The sequence below is a fragment of the Labeo rohita genome, chromosome 25 (genome assembly GCF_022985175.1).
Source record: "Labeo rohita strain BAU-BD-2019 chromosome 25, IGBB_LRoh.1.0, whole genome shotgun sequence".
NCBI classification, from domain to species: domain Eukaryota; kingdom Metazoa; phylum Chordata; class Actinopteri; order Cypriniformes; family Cyprinidae; genus Labeo; species Labeo rohita.
The window spans coordinates 25,132,668-25,156,348 of record NC_066893.1 but is presented as its reverse complement, the minus strand read 5'-3'; the positions used below and the strand labels follow the sequence as shown (position 1 = coordinate 25,156,348).

Below are 23,681 nucleotides of genomic sequence, written 5' to 3'. Positions count from 1 at the left end.
GAACATTTTATATATTACAGAGTTTTTAAACAGTTTTAGATGTCACAGAAAACATTAGAAAAACATATTTACAGTGCATAGTTTGGAAGTGCTTCCACAAGAGGCTGGTTTATTCAGGACAGAATATGTGATATCCTCAATGATTTTTAAAAAATAACCATATATTAGATTTCAAAAGATCATCCCAAATCAGTATCATTAGTATGGCATTATGGAAATTGTAATTTTAGTGCACATTTTCCGTCAACACTTTCCTGGTTCTCCTCATGATTTGACCATGACTAACATAATCACATATTACCCAGCCTTACAAAGACTACATTATGGCTTTCCTTATTGCTTTAAACAAGTTACGTGTACAAGGATAAGATACAAAGACAAAAAGACTCCAAATATGGTGTTGTACATAGTGCTGGATTACATGAAAGACACAATAAATCTGGTTAAAAAAATCAGGTTTTCTGGTTTTTGTTTAGTAACGCTAAAAGTTTGGGACATTGTCTGATAAATTCTCTGAGAAACCACTGAGATCCTTCTGACGAAATGTTCAGATAAAACTATACAAGAATATACTGCATATATACTGTTCAAAAGATTCAAAAAATGTATTCTGAACACAATCATTGGTTACTGCTTAAGTATAGCATGCAGAGCAGCACACTAAAGGTAAAACAATGCATTAAAATGAAAGATTAACAGTGTAAATGAATAAAGTAACAAAAGTACCATAGTAAAACTTAATTTGAAGTGTTTCCTGACTTATAATGGTGATAATGATCCAGTGTTTTTGCCACAGTGTTTGACTTGTGATTGCTGTTGGATCCAGTGTGACATCTATCCAGTTTTAAAAAGAAATCCAGTGACTCTAACTTATCCAGTAGTTGCTTCTATGATTCCTCTTTTAATTCTTTCTTGAGATGAGGCGATATCTTTATTTCAGTAACTATTCATCAACTGTATTACATGTAGATACTTTCTACACTGCTTCTCCATCTTAACTGTCTCTCCAGTGGACGTGACTGCACAAATGAGGTTGTTAATTATAGAGACCCTGTCTGTTTATTATTAAAAACCTCCGTAGCATTCGACAGCAGTTATGGGAAGTTTAACAAAATGTGAGGTAAATAACCCAATTTGCATCTCATTAATAATGAGGTGGTGCAGTTAAAGGAGAAGTCCACTTCCAACACAAAGATTCACATATGATGTACTCACCCCCTTGTCATTCAAGACGTTCATGTCTTTCTTTCCTCAGTCGTAAAGAAATTATGTTTTTTGAGGAAAACATTTCAGCATTTTTCTCCATATAATGGACTAATATGGTGCCCCGATTTTGAACTTCCAAAATGTAGTTTAAATGCGGCTTCAAATGATCCCAAATGCGGTTGTAAACGATCCCAGCCGAGTAAAAAGGGTCTTATCTAGCGCAACGATCGGTTATTTTAATAAAAATAATAGTTTATATACTTTTTAATGCCAATCGCTCATCTTGTCTTACTCTGCCTGGACTGTTTTTGTTCCGGTTCATGACAGTTAGGGCATGTCGAAAAACTCCCATCTCATGTTCTCCCTCAACTTCAAAATCGTCCTATATCGCTGTTTTACCTTTTTTGTTAAGGGTGTTTGATCTTCTTTGCATGTTCACTTTGCAAAGACTGATTCGGTACTTCTGCAGCGATGTAGGATGATTTTGAAATGATTTTTGAAGTTGAGGGAGAAAATACAATTGGAGTTTTTCGACATACCCTAACTGTCTTAAGTCAGAATACACAGAGTTGAGCGTTTGAGATTAAAAAGTATTTAAACTGTATTTTTAAAATGAAAACAACCGATCGTTTCGCTAGATAAGACCCTTCTTCCTCAGCTGGGATTGTTTGCAACCGCATTTAGGATCGTTTGAAGCTGCATTTAAACTGCATTTTGGAAGTTCAAAACTGGGGCACCATATCAGTCTATTATATGGAGAAAAATGCTGAAATGTTTTCCTCAAAAAACATAATTTCTTTACGACTGAAGAAAAAAAGACATGAACAGCTTGGATGACAAGGAGGTGAGTACATTATATGTGACTTCCCCTTTAAAGTCATTTCCAGTGTATACATACTCAACAACCAAGAAAAATAAAAAAGACTTGAATGCAGGTGGTACATTATAGAGAAAGCTGTTTGAAATTGACTAAAATGTGAAAGAATGCGTCTAAGCAGATTTGGAGAGATTTATCAATGACCATCAGAATGATTAAATTAAAATTTGCCAAGATGTAGATGAGTTTGTTTCTTTGTTAGATTTGGAGAAATGTAGCATTAGATCACTCGCTCACCAATGGATGTGAATGGGTGCCGTCAGAATGAGAGACCAGACAGCTGAGAAAAAACATCACAATAATCCACAAGTAATCCACACCACTCCAGTCCATCAATTAACATCTTGTGAAGTAAAAAAGCTGTGTTTTTGTAAGAAACAAATCCATCATTAAGATGTTTTAACTTCAAATCATCACTTCTGGCTACAATCCGTAATCCATAATAACGCTTCCTCCAGTGAAAAAAGTCCATCTGCTGTTTTCCTCACACATCAAAATCCATAAATGTATTTGTTTAGAGCTGTTTTGAACTGTTTTCCCTTGTAAACAGTGATTGATCTGTGCACATTTCTGTCCTGATTCAGACAAGACGCAATTATTATGAACAAAACACTTATATTATAGCTTTAAACAATGGTTTGAGTGAAAAAAACATCTTAATGATGGATTTATTTCTTACAAACTCACAGCTTTTTGCTTCACAAGATTTTAAGTGATGGACCAGACTAGTGTGGATTACTTGTGGATTATTGTGATATTTTTATCAGCTATTTGGACGGCACCATTCACATCCATTGGTGAACAAGTGATTTAATGCTACATTTCTCCAAATCTGATCTACATCTACATCTTGAATGGCCTGAGGGTGAGCACATTTTCAGCAACATTTAATTTTTGGGTGAACTATTGCTTTAAATTTCATTAAACTGGATTTAAAAAAATGCCAATGTCCACTGACGCCTTTGGAATAACATGTAGCAGTGAATCATGCACAAAAACACGTTTTAGAAAAGTAAACAAGGTCTTTTCTGATTTCTTGTTGAGCGTAATTTATGTTATAACCATCAATTTTACATAAAGACGGAGAGAGACAGAAAAAAGACCTTTCAACAGTCGCTCGCTGGTACCGGTTTATATTATATCTTTGCAAATCAAAAAGCAATTTAATATGTAAATGTGTGTGTGTATGTGTGCTAAGCAGTATAATATAATCAAGGTTAAGGCTAAGTGATCACGGAATTTTTTTTTTAGAAAAATGCACATTTTCCTTTCGTCTTGTACAAATATGCGCAGAACAAACACAGATAAGACGTCTTTATCAGCTCGCCCAGATAAAACAGTCTTTAAATCTGGGGCAGTGATACGAGTGGACACAGAAGTTGAAGCTGAATAGAATGAATCTCGCTTAGCATGTGCTTTGAATGAGGAAACTGTACTCAGAGCATTGGGAGGACGCAACGTCGTCTTTACTGCTACATCCCGTTTGACTCTGTAAACAAAGAGGTTAAATGGTAACTTACACAATAAACATGCACAATAAAACTTCAAAACAGATAGAACTGGGAAGACTGATTCTGATTCTTTTGCTCAGTTCATGTGAATCAAGCAGTTCAAAAGAATCATTTTCTGGTTGTGTCTGGATGGAACACACTGAAAGTGCAAAAGATCATGTTTGAAGTTCACTCACCGAATGTGACACTTGGAAATGGTAGGTGACTTCTTGAAAAGGCATAACAGGAAGTGACCACAGGTGGCTGGTTCCCTGTCAGAAAAGACATTTGCATGTGACAACCAAAGCATTTTTATAGAGTGATATTCTTAGTTACTGCAGGTGCAACACCATATAAACTGGGACCAACAATCTCACCGCTGTGTAAGTGCTCCGCTCGAGTGAGAAAGAAGCTTCTGGGTGATTTGGACAGAGTCGTCCCCTGGTGGCTCCACACTGCCACACCCACACCTCCTCAGAGGAGCTTAAAGGAGAACAAGAAATCTGGATGAGTCACAGGTGTATCAGGGGTGATTGTAGGGTCAGAGGATATTCTGGATTATCCCAGACGTCTGTGGATGTCTCTGAGGACATCCATTAATGAAATACTGGAATATCACTAACTTTAAAGGAATAGTTCACCCTCAGGCCATCTTTGATGTAGATGAGTTTGTTTCTTCATCAGATTTGGAGAAATTTAGCATTACATCACTTGCTCATCAATGGATTCTCTGCAGTGAAGTGGAAGTGAGGAGGAAATGCTTTTATGGACTTGTATTTTGGCTGCTTGTGATGGTGTGAACTTAAAATGCCTTAATGATGGATTTGTTTCTTACAAACATATAGCTTTTCACTTCACAAGATGTTAATTGATGGACTGGAGTGGTGTGGATTACTTGTGGATTATTGTTTTTATCAGCTGTTTGGACTCTCATTCTGACGGCACCCATTCACTACAGAGGATCCATTGGTGAGCAAGTGAAGCTACATTTCTCCAAATCTGATGAAAAAACAAACTCATCTACATCTTGGATAAAAACATAATATCAGCGAGGAGCAATTGCTTACAAAGCAAATCTCTCAATATAACTGGAGCATAAGCCAAAAACTGTTATACTCACATCATGTGCAGAGTAATATAAGGCATGGATGAGTTTTTGTCTCCATTTAGAAACACAGTAAAGCTGCAAACAAATAAAACACATCAGCTTAGAGGCCTGAAACGTCAGTGCTACTAAATAAGAGGCCATTATGTGAGATATTATACAACCTAAACACACACACGCACACACACCTGCAGCTCTCAGATGAGGAACAATCAAGCGTTCTGATTTCCTGATCCATCTCGAGGATGTGAAGTTTGCTTAGACATGCTGGTGGATTTCCATCTGTGCAAGAAACAAATATATATATAAAAATCCACCATTTATTTGTGCTGATTTTGATGAAAATATAATATTAAACAATATTGTAATGGTTTTAATCAGTTTTCCATTAAACCCTTTCAGTTTCTTTGAGTTCTATTTTTGTCCTGAATAGTTAAACTGCCCGTGTTTTTCAGAAAAATCCTTCAAGTCCCACAGATTCTTTGGTTTTTCAGCATTTTTGTGTATTTAAACCCTTCCCAACAGTGACTCTATTATTTTGAGACCAATCTTTTCACACTGAGGACAACTAAGGGGCTCATATGCAACTATTACAGAAGGTTCAAACGCTCAATGCTGCTTCAGAAGGAAACACGATGCATTAAGAGCCGGAGGGTGAAAACTTTTGGAATTTGAAGATCAGGGTAAATTTAATCTTTGTTGTCTTCTGGGGACCATGTACGTATCTTCTGTAGCTTTTGAAGGGCAGTACAAAATGAAACATATATGATATTTAGGCAAAATAAGAAAAATGTACACATGCTCATTCTGTTCAAAAGTTTTCACCCCTGGCTCTCAATGCATCGTGTTTCCTTCTGAAGCATCAGTGAGTGTTTGAACCTTCTGTAATAGTTGCATATGAGTCCCTCAGTTATCCTCAGTGTGAAAAGATGGATCTCAAAATCATACAGTCATTGTTGGAAAGGGTTCAAATACACAAAAATGTTAAAAAAAAACAAAGAATTTGTGGGACCTGAAGGATTTTTCTGAAAGACAGCGGGCAGTTTAACTGTTTAGGACAAACACGGTTCTCATAAACAACTATCACTAAACAAATAAACAAAAAAAACACAGCTGTGGATCATTCAGGTAACAACACAGTATTAAGAATCAAGTGTATGTAAACTTTTGAACAGGGTCATTTTTATAAATTCAACTATTATTTTCTTTCGTAAACGTAAACGTCTTTTATGTGAAATATCTTATTCAGGTCAAATGAAAAATAACATGCATTTTGTATGATCCCACATATTTTGCTAAAATAATTAACATTTTTGCAGATTCTGCAAGGTGTATGTAAAAATTTGACTTCAACTGTATATATGAGTGAGTGTGTGTGTATGCTCTACCCTGTGTGTTGACACTGCGCTGTCTCCGGGACGGTGGCTGTTGTCCACCAGGCAAGCGTTTGGTTGCTCCGCTCAGCTCTGGAGGTTGAGGCGGCCGTTTGCCTTTATTGAGGAACAGAGGAGCCGACGTATGACTCAGACGGTTCTTATTCCGGCTGTCTTTGTCCAGCGGCCGAGACTTTGCCTTCTTGTTAATAGTGGCCTGGGTGGGAACGCCAGTACTGGAGTCTGAGAGAGAGATACAGTGAAAGAAAAATGATACTGTATATGAAAAGAAGATTTGAATGAATCCTTCTACTTAATCCAACAAAGGAGCAGTATAGAGGAGTTTTGAGAAGATATTATTGATGTGTCAATTCACTGATTCATTAATTTGTTCATTCAAACTGATTCGTTGATTTAACCATTTGATGCATTTTTTTTTGAGTGAAACACTGTTTTTTTGACAAAAAATATAGAGTAAGGCATGTTATAAAAAAGCAGAGCAATTATAATTAATTATAATTAATATTATAATTTCATGTTAATGTTTAACACATCATTGACAACACTATTATAAAAGTATATAAAAGTTATAAAAGTATTCATAATTTACATTATAATGCATTGTATGTTTTCATAAAGAATCATAACTTAAGTTAAAATGCTTTATAGTATTTGCTTTTCTTGTTACATCCGAAATTGTCTGTTTGTCAAGTGATTTAATTAATTATACTTTCTAAAGGTGTAGCAAATAATAGATAAATATTATTTTGTATTACAATTATTCATGAGATTATAGTGCATTATAAGGTGTATTACAAGGCATTATTCAAGCAGTAAAAATATTTCTATAATGCATTACATATAAAAGTTTCAAGTAAAGTGTTAACGAGTCATGGTTGAAAATTCACAATCTTTCAGATTTCAATATTTTTAATTTGTCTTGTGATGTTGTTGTCATACCTGGAGTGGATTGGTTGTTGCCTGGCAACAGACTGACAGTGGCTGATTGGTTGGTTGTGGCAGGTGTTGGAGGGCAGCAGGGCAGGTGATTGGACAATGATAGGGAGGTGGAGTCTGTAAACGGATAAGTAATAATCAAAATATGTGTATTGGAAAACACAACAGCTGTATTGTTCGCATGAGTGTATTTTCTGGGACCTGGGGACAAAGTGGTTGTGGTCACTCTGGCAGGAGAGAAAGAAGCCTGGCGAGCCGAACCCAGGGCAGAACGAGACCTGCTGAGAGAGAGATTATGCCATAAGAAAGAAAAAAAAGAAAAAAAACAAGAGGTCTCTTTAATATCTCACTTGTGAGATTAAGCTGTGAATAAATGTCACTGATAATAATAATATTACATGTTCATTCAGCAACAAAACATATTAGAATATTAGAATGATGTCTGGAGGATCATGTGACACTGAAGACTGGAGTAATGATGCTGAAAATTCAGCTTTGCATCAGAGAAATAAATTCTATTTTACAATATATTCAAATTAAAAACAGTTATTTTGAATTGCAATATCAATTCCACAATATTTACTGTATTTTGATCAAACAAATGCAGCCTTAGTCAACATAAGAGACTTTGTCTCAAAAACACTTCTTGGGAAATGTAGGACTGGAAATTGTTCGGTTCTGAATGAGAAGATGAAGTGATAGAGAAACAGAGAGAAGGAAGTGGACAGCATACCACAGACAGAAGGATGGACAGAATGTGACGGTTGCAGTAAGGAAGGGCGTCCAAGAGACGAAGAGAAGGCAGCGGGTTGCAGAGCTACAAACGACACTGAGAGAAATGAGCAGGAGGAGATCAAACAAGAGCGTGCATAAAGAGAAAGACCTCTGAGCATGACGTGGTGATGTGTGCGTGTGAATGGATGTGTGTGTGAACATGTACATACCCCTCAACATCACTTATGCTTCCATGGTGTTGAAGATTGAGCACATAGAGGATGGACATGGAGATGACACTACAGAACGAGATGATAATGAGCGTGAAACAGAGACTCAAAATATTCATTCTAATGTTTTGGGGATGAATGATTCCCTCCCTCACCTGAAGGCCATTATGATGACCAGTGCCAGGATGGTGCCCTGCATGAATCTGTGACTCAGGCAGCCCTGCTCCGGGACTGACCTCTGCAAAAACAACAACATCTCAACAATCATTCAATTCCATTCCATCTCAAGTCACCTCAACTCATCCCAATTCCATTCTATCCCAGTCCAAATAATTCAATTCCATTCACCTACCTCATCATATTCTACTGATTCTATGCAATCCCATTCATTATTATTTATTCTACAAATCTATCCCATTCCACCTGATTTGATTCTGTTACATTCCATATGATTCCATCCCATCCAATATGATCCTATTTCATTCTATATCCCAATCCATATGATTCTATCCCATCCTATATGATTCTATTCCATTCCATTTGATTCTATTTCATTCCATATCATTTCTATCTTGTCCAATAAGATTCTATTCAATTCCATGTGATTCCGTCCCCTCCAATATGATTCTAATCCATTCCATGATTTCTATCTCATCTTATATGATTAATTCCCATTACATTATGATTCCTATCCTATCCTTATTTATTCATTCCATATGATTCTATTCCATTCCATGATTTCTATGCCATCCAATATGATAGTACTCCATTCCAAATGTTCTCTATCTTATCCAAAATTATTCTACTCTATTTCATATGATTTCTAACCCATCCAAGATGATTCTATTCCATTCCATATGATTATACTCCATTGCATTTAGATTCCATTCCATATGACTCTATTCCATCCATTATAATTCCACTCCATTTCACATGATTCACAATTTATTCTGCTCCATTCCATATGATTTCTAATCCCTCCTATTGGATTATATTCCTTTCCATATGATTCTATCCCATACAGTTTAATTCTACTCCATTCTGTATGCTTTCTATCTCATTCAATATGATTTTACTCCATTTCATATAATTTCTACCCCATTCTATTTGATTCTGTTCATTTCCTTCTATCTCATTTAATTTGACTCTACTCAATTCCATGTGATTCTATCCCATCCTATATGATTATATTCCATTCCATATTCCATTCCACCCCATCCATTATTATTCTATTCGATTTCATATGATTTTTAATCCATCCTAATTTATTCCATTCCATATAATTCTGTTATCCAAAATTCTACTCCATTCCATATGATTCTAACCAATCCTATATGATTCTATTCCATTCTATTATTTCTATGCCATCCAATATGATGGAGCCTCCATTCCAAATGTTCTCTATCTCATCCAATATGATTCTACTCTATTTCATATGATTTCTAACCCATCCAAGATGATTCTATTCCATTTAGGAATTTTTTTTCGATTTCATATGATTTTTAATCCATCCTGGATTAAATTCTGTCCTTTCCTATATGATTCTCTTCTATGCCATATGATTCTCTCATATCAAAAATGATTCTATTCCACTTAAGTCTATTTCATGATTCTATCACATTTCATGTCATCTGTTCCCATCTCATTTAATGATTTAAATCCATTCATTTAAATCCATATACAGTGGGTATGGAAAGTATTCAGACCCCCTTAAATTTTTCACTCTCTGTTATATTGCAGCCATTTGCTAAAATCATTTAAGTTCATTTTTTTCTCATTAATGTACACACAGCACCCCATATTGACAGAAAAACACAGAATTGTTGACATTTTTGCAGATTTATTAAAAAAGAAAAACTGAAATATCACATGGTCCTAAGTATTCAGACCCTTTGCTGTGACACTCATATATTTAACTCACGTGCTGTCCATTTCTTCTGATCATTCTTGAGATGGTTCTACACCTTCATTTGAGTCCAGCTGCGTTCAATTATACTGATTGGACTTGATTAGGAAAGCCACACACCTGTCTATATAAGACCTTACAGCTCACAGTGCATGTCACAGCAAATGAGAATCATGAGGTCAAAGGAACTGCCTGAAGAGCTCAGAGACAGAATTGTGGCAAGGCACAGATCTGGCCAAGGTTACAAAAAATTTCTGCTGCACTTAAGGTTCCTAAGAGCACAGTGGCCTCCATAATCCTTAAATGGAAGATGTTTGGGACGACCAGAACCCTTCCTAGAGCTGGCCATCCTGTCCACCAACGTTTACCATCCAACCTGACAGAACTGGAGAGGATCTGCAAGGAGGAATGGCAGAGGATCCCCAAATCCAGGTGTGAAAAACTTTTCCCAAAAAGACTCATGGCTGTATTAGATCAAAAGGGTTCTTCTACTAAATACTGAGCAAAGGGTCTGAATACTGATATTTCAGTTTTTCTTTTTTAATAAATCTGCAAAAATGTCAACAATTCTGTGTTTTTCTGTCAATATGGGGTGCTGTGTGTACATTAATGAGGAAAAAAATGAACTTAAATGATTTTAGCAAATGGCTGCAATATAATAAAGAGTGAAAAATTTAAGGGGGTCTGAATACTTTCTGTACCCACTGTTTGATTCTATCTCATCTTACATGATTCTACTGCATTTTTTGCTATTGCACTTTACTTATATAAATGTAAAGAGGAAGGCTGTTTTAAATCATACCTTGCTTCCTGGCTTCGCTGTTTTTTTCTTGAGTGGGCCACTTCCGGTTCTGCTAAAATAGCTTCCTGATTGACTAGAAAAAAGAGCATATTTCTTCAGACTTCCTCACTTTGAATTTACTGAAATAACAAATGCACGTGTGAGTGCACCACTTCATAGACACACACCTGACTGTGCCTCCGCTGACAGTGCTCTTCATGCTGTCTAGTCGGCGCAGTTTGGCGAGCTTTCGGCTCCAGCGTTCGAGCTCGTCAATGCGAGTTTCCAGATTATCAGTGAGTTTGCAGAGTTCTTTCACCGCTCCCACGTTCTCCATAAAGATCCGTTCCTGCAGAATAAAACACAAACATGAGAGAGAGGCAGAGAGACTGTGTTGGCATCTGTAAGAATATGTTTGTGTGTGCATACTTTATTGACCACCAGTAGATTAGGGATGGTCTCTCCATTAGCACACACCACATCCCCTCCCTCCTTTACAGCCTCTGGCAGAATCTGCTGGACCTCCTGAGCGATAACCCCTGATAACACACACATACAACCTGTTAACTAGACACACTAAGTTTCTGTTAAGCACTAGTTTCACAGTCCTACCTACTAAATAGCGGTTGTAACAGACTAATCCTTTGTGAATAAGTCACAAAGAAATGTCCGGGTCACATTTCACCCCATAATCAAAAAAGGAGAAATTAAGGAATCATTTTAGCACAACACTTTTATTGCTAACTAGAACTAAATCTATTAAAAAATATATTTTGATCATTGAAATAAAGCTGACATAAAATAATTAACAAGGACCTGTGGCAAAAATGCCACCAAAATGAACAAAAATTCTCCATAAAGTCAAGAAAAAGGGGAAAAAATGCCCCTGCACAAATAAACAATGTATTGTTTTCTATATCGATATTAATAATAATTTACAATATAAAGAGCAATATACAATATGTATAATTTAGATTCAATTTTAAAGTCTTTTGTTATTGACAACAGCTTAAAATATTGATTAAAGTAATTGAGTAAATTTAAGTATTCATTAAAGAAAACATAGTTTAGTGATTATAATGTGATATAATATTAGATGAGAAAATGAAAAACAGAAACAAAATTAGAAATGTTGCCTGAGCATCTAACTGATATAAATTAAAGCCAAACAGAAATATTAACAAAACCTATAAAATAACTTAAACTAAAATTAAAATGAAAATTGAAAATACAAAAATAACAATTTAATTAAAAATAGTAATAGATATACATAAATAATACAAAAATAACACTAATTTAGCATGTGTTTTAGTAACATTACAATTTCTTGCATTGCAACATTATTTTCATGAAGCATATTTTTACCAACACAAATTCTCATTTCTGTCCAGACAAAATAATGAGAAAATAATGATTTTCATAGCCCTACAAATATGCTCAGTTTCCCTAATGCAAAATATTTTTTCTTTTAATTTTGGGGTGAAATATATGGAAGCCCCTTCCCACCACAAAAAATAAAAAGAGGTAATTGTGACTTTTTATCTCACAATTGTGACTTTTTTTCTCTGTATTGCATGATACAAATTCACAATTCTGACTTTTTTTTCTCAAAATTGTAAGTTTATATCAAATTGCAGGTTTATGTCTCACAATTCTGATGTAATAACTTGCAATTGTGTTATAAAGTCACAATTCTGAGAAAAAAAGGTCAGAATTGCAAGTGTATATCTCGCAATTCTTTTCTCATTATATATATAAACTTTATCTCATTTTATATGTAAAATGCAATGCTGAGAAATACAATTTATACCATGCAATTATGAGAAAAGTAGTCAGAATCGCAAGATGTGAACTCAACTGCACAATTGCGAGAAGAAAAATTCTGAATTGTGAGATAAAAATACGTAAGAACCTTTTTTATTTTTTTAATTTAGTGTCAGAAATGGGCTTCCAGAAATATGAGCCTAATTGGGAATTTATACGGGTATTGATCTGTTTGGCAGTACCCGTCTCAGAAGTGGCATCGATGCCCACTGTGGCAGCAAACTCAGGCTTATACTGATAATGAACCAGCCTCATTTGAGAAATCCGCCTTAGGTTATCAGTGGTGTCCACCTGAAGAAAGAGAGTGAAAATATGAGAGATATTCATGCACTGTTTGTAAATATATGAGCGAAGACAGCTAAATCATTCCTTTATCACACTGGAAATAGTTTCATGTCCATTAAAAATGTTTGTGGGGCTGCTAATGTTCTCAGTTTGCAAAAAAGCAAGACGTTTTGCATGTGTCTAAAGAGAGATATGCACACACTTAAAAATGTACCTCCTTCACATTCTCCTTGGCTCTAATATCAGAAGGATGCACAAGAGAACCCATGACTTTCACATTGCCGTGGACAACCAAGGCTTCATCCGGCCGGTCCGTATTGATGCCCACTCGGCCGTGATGATACACGGAGTCCGGCAGCTGCCCTCTCTGCCACAACACTTCACTGTCACTCTCAAATTGACCCGGGTTAGATGCCTGAGAGACAGAGAAAAAAACAAAGAAAGAAAAAGGACTAAGTAATAGAACAATCATTTAAGTAACTGGCTGGGAAGGGAAGGTGTTACTGCAAATTTAGTTGACTTTTAAATAGATTTACATATAAAACTTCAAATAAATATTTGCATATAATAGAGTTTTAAAACGAATACACAAAAAACACTGAACAGGGCTCTACAGTGCGACCTGAAAACTAATAGCGTGCGACTATTAAAAAGTATTTAGGAGCACCATGTGCAACTGATATCGATCAGCATATTTGTGTTTGTGCTGAGAGGAGCTTCAAAGGTTTCTACGTGTTTTTGCAACGTTGAGTAATGTATCACAGACATATCTCACCAATCCTTTCATAAACAAAGTGTAGAGAAGTGTAAATAATACATTCATTGTGCAGTGTAGAGAGCTTCGTTGATTATAATGTAACTTTGTGAGATTGTGATGAACTAAGACGAGTGACAGCTTTTAATGATTTTTAAGGGAGTTTGATTTATTTGTTGATTTAATACAACTGTTAAATAAACAAGAAGTTAGTGTTAAGTGACTTAAATTGTGACTATAACACTATTGCCTGATTTTGCTCTATTTCATCATCAAAAATAGTCTGAAACAAGTCACAACTGAGTCGCTGCACATCTCCATTCAAACACAGCGGTGTTTCGTTTATGAATGAACGTGCGTTTTCAAACAAATCTAGTAAGTCAGTGATTTAATTTCCCATTCGTAAAGAGAGTCACTTGCTTTATTCCTGAATGAATCAGTCATTCGAACGAATCAAATGAATGAATGATTCAGTAATTAAATAAGTGACTTGCTGCCAGATTTAGTTTCATTTTAAAGTATCTTTTCAGTTACTTAAATCATTTAATATTTCTGTATTCAAATTTGTATATTTAAAACATTAATCTCAACATGAATTTATACATTTGATTGCACTCATGCCACCTCTGAGCCTCATGAAATATATGAAAATACACCTACAAGCCACTTTTGTGTTCTTCTATCCCACCTCCGTAGTACAAATTAATTATGTTAATACTGATTTTATTTGATCGGTAACTTATTCTTAATGTACTTGTTCTTATTCTGTTGTTTTAATTAGAAATTTTAAAAAGCTTAAAAAATATAATTTTTTAAAAATTTGACATGAAAGATGACATACTTTTAATAAAGTTAGAAAAATAAAAATTCCCTGTAAATCACATCTGTAAAGGTGTCAAATATCACCTTGTAATGGGAAGGCTAATTTTTTTTACACATTTTGATTATTGATTATTGTTAGAAGGTGCTCCTAAAATTTTGTGCTCCTAAAAAGAAAAGTAAGCGTAGAGCCCTGCTGAATGGTACGAGGTAAGAAATCAAAAGTAGCTGTAAACAACTTGAGGAGCATAATCATTAGACTGTAACAGTAATAGTGATACTTCAGAGGTGGATCATTAACACACAGAAACAGGTTGTGATTGGAGGAGGTCGGTCAGACAGACACGACCAGACTGACAGCGGTTACCCTGACGATGATCCTCTCGGAGACGTGAGCCGCCACTGTGAAGCTCTGACTGTGACTCTGAGCCTGAAGAGCTACTACCAGCATAAAGTACCTACACAAAACACAAACATAAGTGCTTCTAATTAAAAATCACAAGAGTTTTAGAGAAATATTCTGTTATTTTAAACTTATGCAGCATTTGTGAAAAGTATTGATAGTATTTGGAAAAATGTAGCACTAATTGCTCACCAATAGATCCTCTGCAGTGAATGGGTGCCGTCAGAATGAGAGTCTAAATAGCAAGATGTTAACTGGTAGACTGGAGTGGTATGGATTACTTCTGGATTATTGTGATGTTTTAATCAGCTGTTTGGACTCTCATTCTGACGGCACCCATTCACTGCAGAGGATGCTGAATTTTTCCAAATCTGTTCTGATGAGGAAACTCATTCACATCTTGAATGGCCTAAGAGGGGGAGTAAAAAGTTGTGAATAAACCTATTTAGGGTTACTTTGGGGTTATATTTTGTACCTCTGGTCGGGGTTCGGTTTGCCTTTCTTTCTCATGTTATTGGCTGTGGTTTCACTGAAATGGAGACGTCCCACCGTTACTTTCGTCACCTGCTCTGGTGGCAGCGTCACTCTGTAAAACAAATAGTTAACATTTATGTCACAGGCCACCTCAAATCCTCACATAATATTAGTAAATTTGCTGTAAAACTTACAATACTGGTTTGAAAGGTCTTTTGCTTCGGTCAGACTGTGACTGTTCCACATTAATGGACTGATTCATCGCTTCCAGCTAGAAGACACATAGATAAAAACATGCTAAGATAGGCTAGAGTTTATAGATGATAGTAGAAGGAATTACTTGTTCTGGTTGTGTGCTCACCTTGACCCCATTGAGTTTTAGGTAAAAGCATTCGATGGGTTGCAGCCCCTCGCTGGTCTTGACATATTTGGGATCTCCTGGCATCCCAATGTACACGGTCACCTGGAAGTGGTTCTTCTTCTGACACACAAATGCATCATCAGCCAAGGAGAAGTTAAAACCCTTATCTGCGTCCACTCGATATGTAGGCATCGGACTGGAGAGGCAGAAAGAGAGAAAGAGAAAGAAAACTGCATGAGGAAGAGAGGATGTTAAATGTCCTTGTTATGCATATTTGGATGTAACTACTGTTCGGTCTTACCAAATAGGTCCAAAATATAATATTACCTGAAATATTAAAGTAAATACACTAGAATACTGTGCACTTTAAAGGATGTGCATTTAATACACAATCTGAGTAAGAACATATTAGGTAGCTGAAGTGTTTTAAACATATGTGCACAATTCAGTTGAATGATAAAGGTTTACACTCTTTAACTTAATGTTAAGCTGTTTTGTGTTCATCTGCTTCTTTTTACACTGACTATCACTCTATATAGACTAATACAATCAGATACAACATTTTCACAAACATTTATTACAATACTGACAACTTCCACATTCACTTCAATGGTATGAGATGACTGGATGCTTTCAACTGATTTCCCATTGAACTGTCACCAACTCAACTGCAATGCTCAAACTATATTTAATACAGTGAATTAAGCTACAAACTCGATCATAATGCACAATGTTTCCATCTGATATGTATTTTGAGGTGCAGCTCGTCATTTTAATGGAGTGTTTCACTAGTTAGCAGTAAAACCTGTTACCTCACCTGAATATGTTCGCAGATTTTTGTTGGATGTTATCTTTAGAATGGAAATATGGTATTTTATTTGTAAACATCATACCTTCTTCGCTTATTTCAGTTAATGTCATAAAACCAGCGAGCTGCACCAGTAGTAGTACTGACAGTGTCGGGAAAACACGGTTAAAAAAACGGTTAACAAACCAAACCAATTAAGTGAGTCGTTTGCGCTGGAACCGCTCCGATTGATTCAAACATGTGACTTTGATCATTCGATTCAAGCGATTCACTAACAAAAGCAAGATCAAACGAGCCATTCATTTTTGAATTTCAACATCGCCTGTAATGATTTTGAAAAACATGTATGGGTGAAACGGAGCTTTTCGGAACTCCAAATCAGTTAATCCATTACGTTGCAAAGAAGCGCTCGAATTGGATCGCGTATCTTGAATCATTTGATTTAGATTGGGCCTGCATCCCAATGTGCATACTATCCATGCTAAGTTCTATGTGATAGTAGTGATTTTCAATACTATTTAGGGCAGATAGGGTGGACAGTATGCACATTGGGTCGCGAATCATTCTGTCTTGACCTGAAATGATGGTTCGCGAATCATTGTCAAGATGGGGACTTTGGAGCGCGAATCACGAACCATTGGATTTAGAACGGAACTTCGGAGCACGTTCACAAATCTTTTGATTCACATCGGAACTGCGGACCAAAGGTCGCGAATCATTTGCTTCAGATCGAGACTTCAGTGTGGGTTCGCGAATCATTTGATTCAGACCGGGACTTCGGAGCGGGTTTGTGAATCTTTTGATTCAAATCGGAACTTCATTTGATTTAGATTGGAACATTGGAACACTATTCAATTTAGATGGGAACATCTGAGCGGGAATCACTTGATTTAGAACGTAACTTTACATATCGCAAATCGTTTGATTTAGATTGGAACTTTGGAGCGGGTATATACATTTTTTGATTCAGATCAGAACTTCAAAATTAAATTGAATGATTCTCTCCAAAGTAAATGTAGGTTCGAGAATCGATTCAGATCAGAACTTCGAGTGTTGATCGTGAATTAATTCATTTAGATTGAAACTTCGGAGCAGGTTCGCAAATTTTTTTATTTAGATCAGAACAACAGAGTGATAATAATTTGATTTAGATCAGAACTTTGCGTATCGCGAATCATTTGATTCAGATCGGGACTTCGGAGCGGATTGTGAATCTTTTGATTCAAATTGGAACCTCTTTTTTTCTGATTTCTTTTTTTTTTTTATTAAACAGTACAAAACATCAAACCATTAAGGCAGTACAATAATTAAAAAAACAAAACAAAACAAAAAATCAAGCAAGAAAAAAATAACTATGGTTAATTTTATTTTTTGGGATTTGGGATTATTTTTGGGTTATTTTTTTTTTTTTTAAATAAGATAATTTGATAAATAATTATTCATATACATCAATTAGAATTATTTTATAAATAATTGTTAATTAAATGAATTCAATTAATATCACTATCAGGGCTATTTTGTGGTACCAAATCTAAAGTCATGCCATTTCTGGTTTCTCTCTCTGTTCATCTTCATTCCTCTCTCTTGTAAGCCAGATCTCTGCTCTTGCTCTCACTCCTACACACTGCTCACCTCATAGGAATTCCCTGGCCTCTTCCATCTATCTCTCTCTCTTTTTTAGTACAGCCTGATACCTCCTTATACCCCATTAAATCCCAAACACACTCTCTCGCCCTCGATGCATTTCTCACTGCTGTCATAAATCTAAATGCAGAGGTGTGTAAAAGCAAAGCAGCACCCACAGTTCTTTTCCACTGGAGTCGTATAATGTAGTCCATTTGTTCTGCTGGTGTGGCTGCCACTTTATGCACTGGTAGTTTGGATCCAGATATGAGTTTTCAGCATCCTGCATCAAACCTGTGAAAGCACGAATGCACATATGTCATGTAGTGCTGAAAATGCAGTTGTGTTCAGGATTCTGTGTGTGTATGTGTACCTGGTTCTTGTTTGATGATGCCTGTGAGAATCTGAGAGTTCAGAGTGCCGTTGGGAGAATCTGAATGCTTTCTCTTCTTTGCTGGATGTACAGGAATCCCACTGGAGAAACACAGAGCATTCATTTTTTGACCTTTGAAACTAATGGTTCATCTCTACCTCTACTGCAGTGGTTCTCAGCCAGGAGAGCGGGGCCCACTAAGGGCCCTCAGCAAACTTCTAAAGAGGCTGCAAGATGACTTAAAAATATTAAAATATTTAAATGAATTATTCAATATTAATGCTTTGATCTAAATTAAAATTATTAAAAAAAACCCACAAAGTCAAGATTAAAATAATTTTTTTCACTTTTAACAGGGTTTTTTTGAGATAGTTACTGAATAGTTCATAGTTACTGAATCTGGATAAAATAAAATAAAATAAAATAAAATAAAATACTTAAACATATTTAAAATTACAAAATAATTGTTAATATATTTAAAAATTAAAATGCTAAAAAAAGAAATCAATCAACATGTAAATTGAAATAATACTTCTTCACCTGGAGTTCATTAACCAATAGGGTTTTATGAAATTATATTAGTACTACTGAATGCCATAAATAAAATAAAATAAAAAAATAAAACCAAAGGCTCACTATAAAGCCCTCAGCAAACGTTCAAACTGACTGCAGGATAACTCAAAATTATTTAAATTTCAAAAGTATTATTAATACATTTAAATAATCTGACTATTATTTAAATTAAAATGCTAAAAAATAAAATAAAATAAAATAACCAGCAAAAATCCTAAGAGGAAGCATTTAAATAATAAATTATCATTAATATATTTAAATAGTCTAACTCTAATCTAAATTAAATTGTAAAAAATGAATGATGAATGCTAAATATTATGCTATGAATATATATATATATATATATATATATATATATATATATAGATTCACGTTACTTAAAATCTCAAAGGGTCATACTTATTCAAGTTGCCTGAGCTATAAAGAAGCAACCTCATAATAAAATGAGCAACAAAATGATCCTCTGGTTCTCTCTCTCTTACTCTGGTCCTTGCGGATGTTGCAGGAGCTGATGTAGCATCTGACTCTGTTGCATGTCTCCGCCCCCTCCGCTGCCTGGGCCAATAGGATACTGCGAGATCATGGGCTCTGGCTTAAGGTACATGTCCCGGTGCATGCTGGGATAGTGAGGGTGTGTGGGGAGAGGTGGAGGACTGGTCATGTGACACATGTTCTCGGGCGTCATTGTCCTGAGCATGTGCGGATCTAATGCAGAAAATTAATAAGCAGACGCTAAGTAACATTTAAAATTTTCTTCAATTTTGATTTTCACATTTATACATCATAAACTGTTACTCTTCACACATTTATCAACAATATATTTATTACTCTAAAAGAAAACCTAAACAGTTTTCTGTGTATGTGTAGTCTTGATTATATATGAAATTCGATTCACATTAAACCATTCAGGTGGATTGAACTTACCGTTGGCTTGCTGGGGTGAATACGGCTCTGAGCTGGAGTCAGGAGGGGACTCAGGTAGCGTTCTGCAACAACAATAACATTAAACACATTTTATATACACTAAACAAACTAAATACATAACAACATGAGTTGACTGTCAGGGTTTTGTGGTTGCTCTGCAATTGTAATTCATTCTGAGTGAGTTTTAGTGTGTTGATATATGTATTTGATCACTTACTAACTCATGTTTTAATTAGAAACCTGTCAGAAAGCTCACTAACAACATACCTGCTGCCTCCTTTTGGTCAACATTATAAACAGCATATGTGATTGCACAACTCCTCACAGGTTATCAGGCCTGACCCGTTCATCTTACATCTCAGTGCTTATTCCCAGTTCACTCCTCCATCTGTCTTACTCAGCCTTTATCTGAGTTGCGGAGGGTTATCTGAGGTTATACGGAATGAAGAGGCATATGGGGCATATGGGCATAAGGGGTGGGGCTTACTATTTGACGTACTATGGTTCTGAAAATGTGACGGAACTTAGTAATATATTAATTTAATATATTATTAGTAATATATTTAAACAATCTAATCAACATTGAAAGGATAAAATAAATAAATAAGTAAACAAATATTTTTAGTTTTTATTTGTTTTAATTATTTGGAATAACATCATGCAAATTTGCTGTAAAATAATATATATAAAATTCTACGAATTTGTACGTTTGTGTACGATCTGCTGATTACAGTTAGGTTTAGGGGTGAACCTTCATGATTATGTTATGTTATGTTTTTTTCCCCCTATAAATCTGTGTTTTCATACAAAAAACATCATATAAATTCATAAAGTCACCACCACGTAAATTAGTTTTCTCATTAGATCATGTTGCCATAAGGGCAAAAATACAGCAAAAGACAAACAAACAAACAAATAAATAAATAAATAATATATATTATTATATATAATTATATATATATATATATATATATATATATTCAGTTTTTAGCAGGTGAAAATAGGGGTGGACAATATGACCTAAAATCAAAATCTTGATTAACTGAATGTTTTACCTTGATTACGATTTAATATGATTATTATTTTTAAAAATGTTATTATTATTATTATTATTACTATTATTTTATTTAATTTTTTAATTTTGATTACATTTTTTTTTTTTTGCCCTCATAATTATATAATTATTTGCCCCTTTCACACATACAGACAAATAGCCGTAAATAAATCATGTGTGAACAGGCCCTTTTTAACAATACCGGTAAACTTGTTCCAGAAATGTACTGTTATGAGAAGATGTAACATTACCAGTAAATTGCTGGAATTCTGCTCTGTGTGAACGCAAAATGAAAATTACCGGTATGAACATGTACGAGTTCATAACGCGCTGATGTAAGATGTACTCCAGGCCAATCCAATCTAAGGCCATTCACAACATCCTGACGTAGATGACGTATTTACTCCGCTCTGTCTTTAAAGTTGTGTAATGCGATGTCTCTGAGCCCAAAAAAAGCAGCATGAATGTGAACATTTGACACAAAAATGAAAACATTAACAAAAACACTGATCGCGTTTACCCCACCATGTTTACAATTTCCGATTTAATTATGTCACAGAATTTACCAGTAATTTGAAACCGATGTGTGAACGGTGCTTTACCGGAAAAAGACAGAACGCCATTGCCTGTGTGAACAGTGCAATATTGAATTTACCAGTAAAGTTGTTCTTTTACTGGTATTCCTGTGTGAAAGGGGCTATAGATATGAATCTGACTCATGATCACTGTTGCATGTCATCTTCCTCTCAGTGATCTTGTCTTGCTTAAGTATTTACTCTAGCTTCTTACTGGCCATTTACACAGAATACGTCTTTGCATGTAAAACACGAGACACAGCGCTCAAGAATGGTTTAAAAAAGCGCAGCGCAGAATGCCTACTCCGACATGTTGCCGTCAAATACAGAAGTTGCCATGCCAACCTGCTTTTTGTAAACAAAAGCTCGGAACGTTTGCCCCGCCTCCGTGGTCTTCTGATTGGTCCACTGTTTTGGAACTGACATTGATGAGCGGCGCTGCGTGTAAAAGTTTTAATTCTGTTAACTTGACATGGTGTCTTAAACGCGCCAAAAAGACGCTGCAAAAAGATGCAAACACAACGGTCATACGCGTCCGACTACACACACGGTAGTATGTTTGTAATAGGAAAGTATTAACAGAATTTTACAAAACTAAATAACCGAAAATTACATTGGTTAGAGGTTCTGAATTTACTTGTCTGAATTTAAATGTCCAGCCCTTAGGTGAAAAATGTGTATGTTGACATATTTTGGCACATTCTGCAGTCTCTTCGTCTTACCCCGGTGCGTACTGTCCGCGGTGGTTTGGTTTGACGTGTGGCTGTTGGTGTTGGGGTGTTTGGCTCTGCTGACCCAGACAGGGGTAGTTGTGTCTGAGGTGGCCCAGCGGCGGTGGAGGCTGGTAGGGATTCTGGCAGGGTTGGGGCAGAGACGGGACGGCGCCCTGGCGCAGGGGGATGGGTGGGCTCACGCCACACCCTACCCCCCCTGAAGAGGATGCCCCGGCCTGGGGCGAGGGATACTGAGGTCCCGGGGTGCTGTGGACCTCTGTGAAACAACTAGAGGAAAATAACAAATAGCCAATAAGATTTATTATCATCAAAAAGAGCACATCATCAGAACTAATTTGGTGTACCGAGCGGTACAAGCCGTTTCCAGATTCTTACATGTCAGTACTGTCGTCCTCTTTGCTGATGTATTCCTCCAAGATACTTGTGTCAATGTTTGTTGGCTCCAAAGAGCTGTTAATATCATGACCTTCAAAGGAAATAGAGGGAGAGAGACACAGAAAGGTAGAAGAAGAGAGTGAGAGAGGAGGATGATCATCATGTTCCTACGCACCGTTTCTACAGTGATAAAATAACAGTTTCACAACAAGGGAAGCAGATGGTTTTGTGTGGCTTGCAACACTCCTGATTATTTGTTTGCTTGTTTAATAGCCAAATTAATAATGTTCAAACTGATCACTGATGAGGTCAATGGAAGCATAAATGTCTTGGAGGTTACAAACACAACACAAACTGTAAAAAACCCAAAAGAAGAATGTTTCCTTTTATTCTGCATCAAAGTAGCTTTTCTTTCTCCTCCAATCCATACCTCTCTATGCATCTACCCCCCTTCTCCACCTCTTTACCAAATCTCTCCAAATCTCCACCACATGACCCATCGCTGTAATCACTCCATTGCAACACCTGCAGTAGGTCACTCTTACCCAGGCTAACTGACCCTGCAAACTCAAGTTAAATAAAGCACCTTTTCTTGCATAATCTCTTGCATAATCTTTTTCTTTATGCATTGTATAATGTATTTAAAAAAAGGTACACTACCAGTCAAAAGTTTTTGAACAGTAAGATTTTAATGTTTTTTTTTAAAGACGTCTCTTCTGCTCACCAAGCCTGGATTTATTTGATCCAAAATACATCATAAACAGTAAAATTTTGAAATATCTTTACTTTTTTTAAAAATCTGCTTTCTATGTGAATATATTTTCAAATGTAATTTATTCCTGTGATCAAAGCTACATTTTCAGCATCATTACTCCAGTCTTCAGTGTCACATGATCCTTCAGAAATCATTCTAATATGCTGATTTGCTGTTCAAGAAACATTTCTTCTTCTTATTATTATTATTATTATCAATATTTAAAACAGTTGAGTACATTTTTTTCAGGATTCAGGATTTTTGGGGGGGCATATAGAAATTAATACTTTTATTTAGCAAGGATGCTTAAAATTGATCAAAGTGATGAT

At 35.7% G+C, this 23,681-nt stretch overlaps 1 protein-coding gene across 7 annotated transcripts in view; it reads right to left on the bottom strand.

Moving 5' to 3' along the window:
• Positions 1-2,561: 2,561 nt before the first annotated feature.
• The window catches only part of myrf (myelin regulatory factor), a 40,447-nt gene continuing 19,327 nt past the window's right edge, over positions 2,562-23,681 (bottom strand). The window contains exons 2-27 of one of the 7 annotated variants that reach the window (XM_051100009.1): positions 22,599-22,689; positions 22,212-22,490; positions 19,861-19,922; positions 19,419-19,641; positions 18,364-18,464; positions 18,170-18,284; positions 15,560-15,755; positions 15,393-15,469; positions 15,200-15,310; positions 14,680-14,779; positions 12,963-13,163; positions 12,646-12,754; positions 11,069-11,178; positions 10,828-10,988; positions 10,661-10,733; positions 8,108-8,190; positions 7,953-8,021; positions 7,742-7,837; positions 7,210-7,289; positions 7,012-7,125; positions 6,067-6,294; positions 4,867-4,960; positions 4,694-4,756; positions 3,951-4,056; positions 3,771-3,845; positions 2,562-3,572 (exon numbers count right to left, since the gene is read on the bottom strand). In XM_051100009.1, coding sequence (XP_050955966.1) covers positions 3,489-3,572; positions 3,771-3,845; positions 3,951-4,056; positions 4,694-4,756; positions 4,867-4,960; positions 6,067-6,294; positions 7,012-7,125; positions 7,210-7,289; positions 7,742-7,837; positions 7,953-8,021; positions 8,108-8,190; positions 10,661-10,733; positions 10,828-10,988; positions 11,069-11,178; positions 12,646-12,754; positions 12,963-13,163; positions 14,680-14,779; positions 15,200-15,310; positions 15,393-15,469; positions 15,560-15,755; positions 18,170-18,284; positions 18,364-18,464; positions 19,419-19,641; positions 19,861-19,922; positions 22,212-22,490; positions 22,599-22,689 — 3,101 coding nt within the window. In that variant the 3' untranslated portion in view covers positions 2,562-3,488. The remainder of the gene's footprint in view (positions 3,573-3,770; positions 3,846-3,950; positions 4,057-4,693; positions 4,757-4,866; positions 4,961-6,066; positions 6,295-7,011; positions 7,126-7,209; positions 7,290-7,741; positions 7,838-7,952; positions 8,022-8,107; positions 8,191-10,660; positions 10,734-10,827; positions 10,989-11,068; positions 11,179-12,645; positions 12,755-12,962; positions 13,164-14,679; positions 14,780-15,199; positions 15,311-15,392; positions 15,470-15,559; positions 15,756-18,169; positions 18,285-18,363; positions 18,465-19,418; positions 19,642-19,860; positions 19,923-22,211; positions 22,491-22,598; positions 22,690-23,681) is intronic. The other 6 variants (XM_051100010.1, XM_051100012.1, XM_051100013.1 and 3 more) reach the window with 6 other exon arrangements.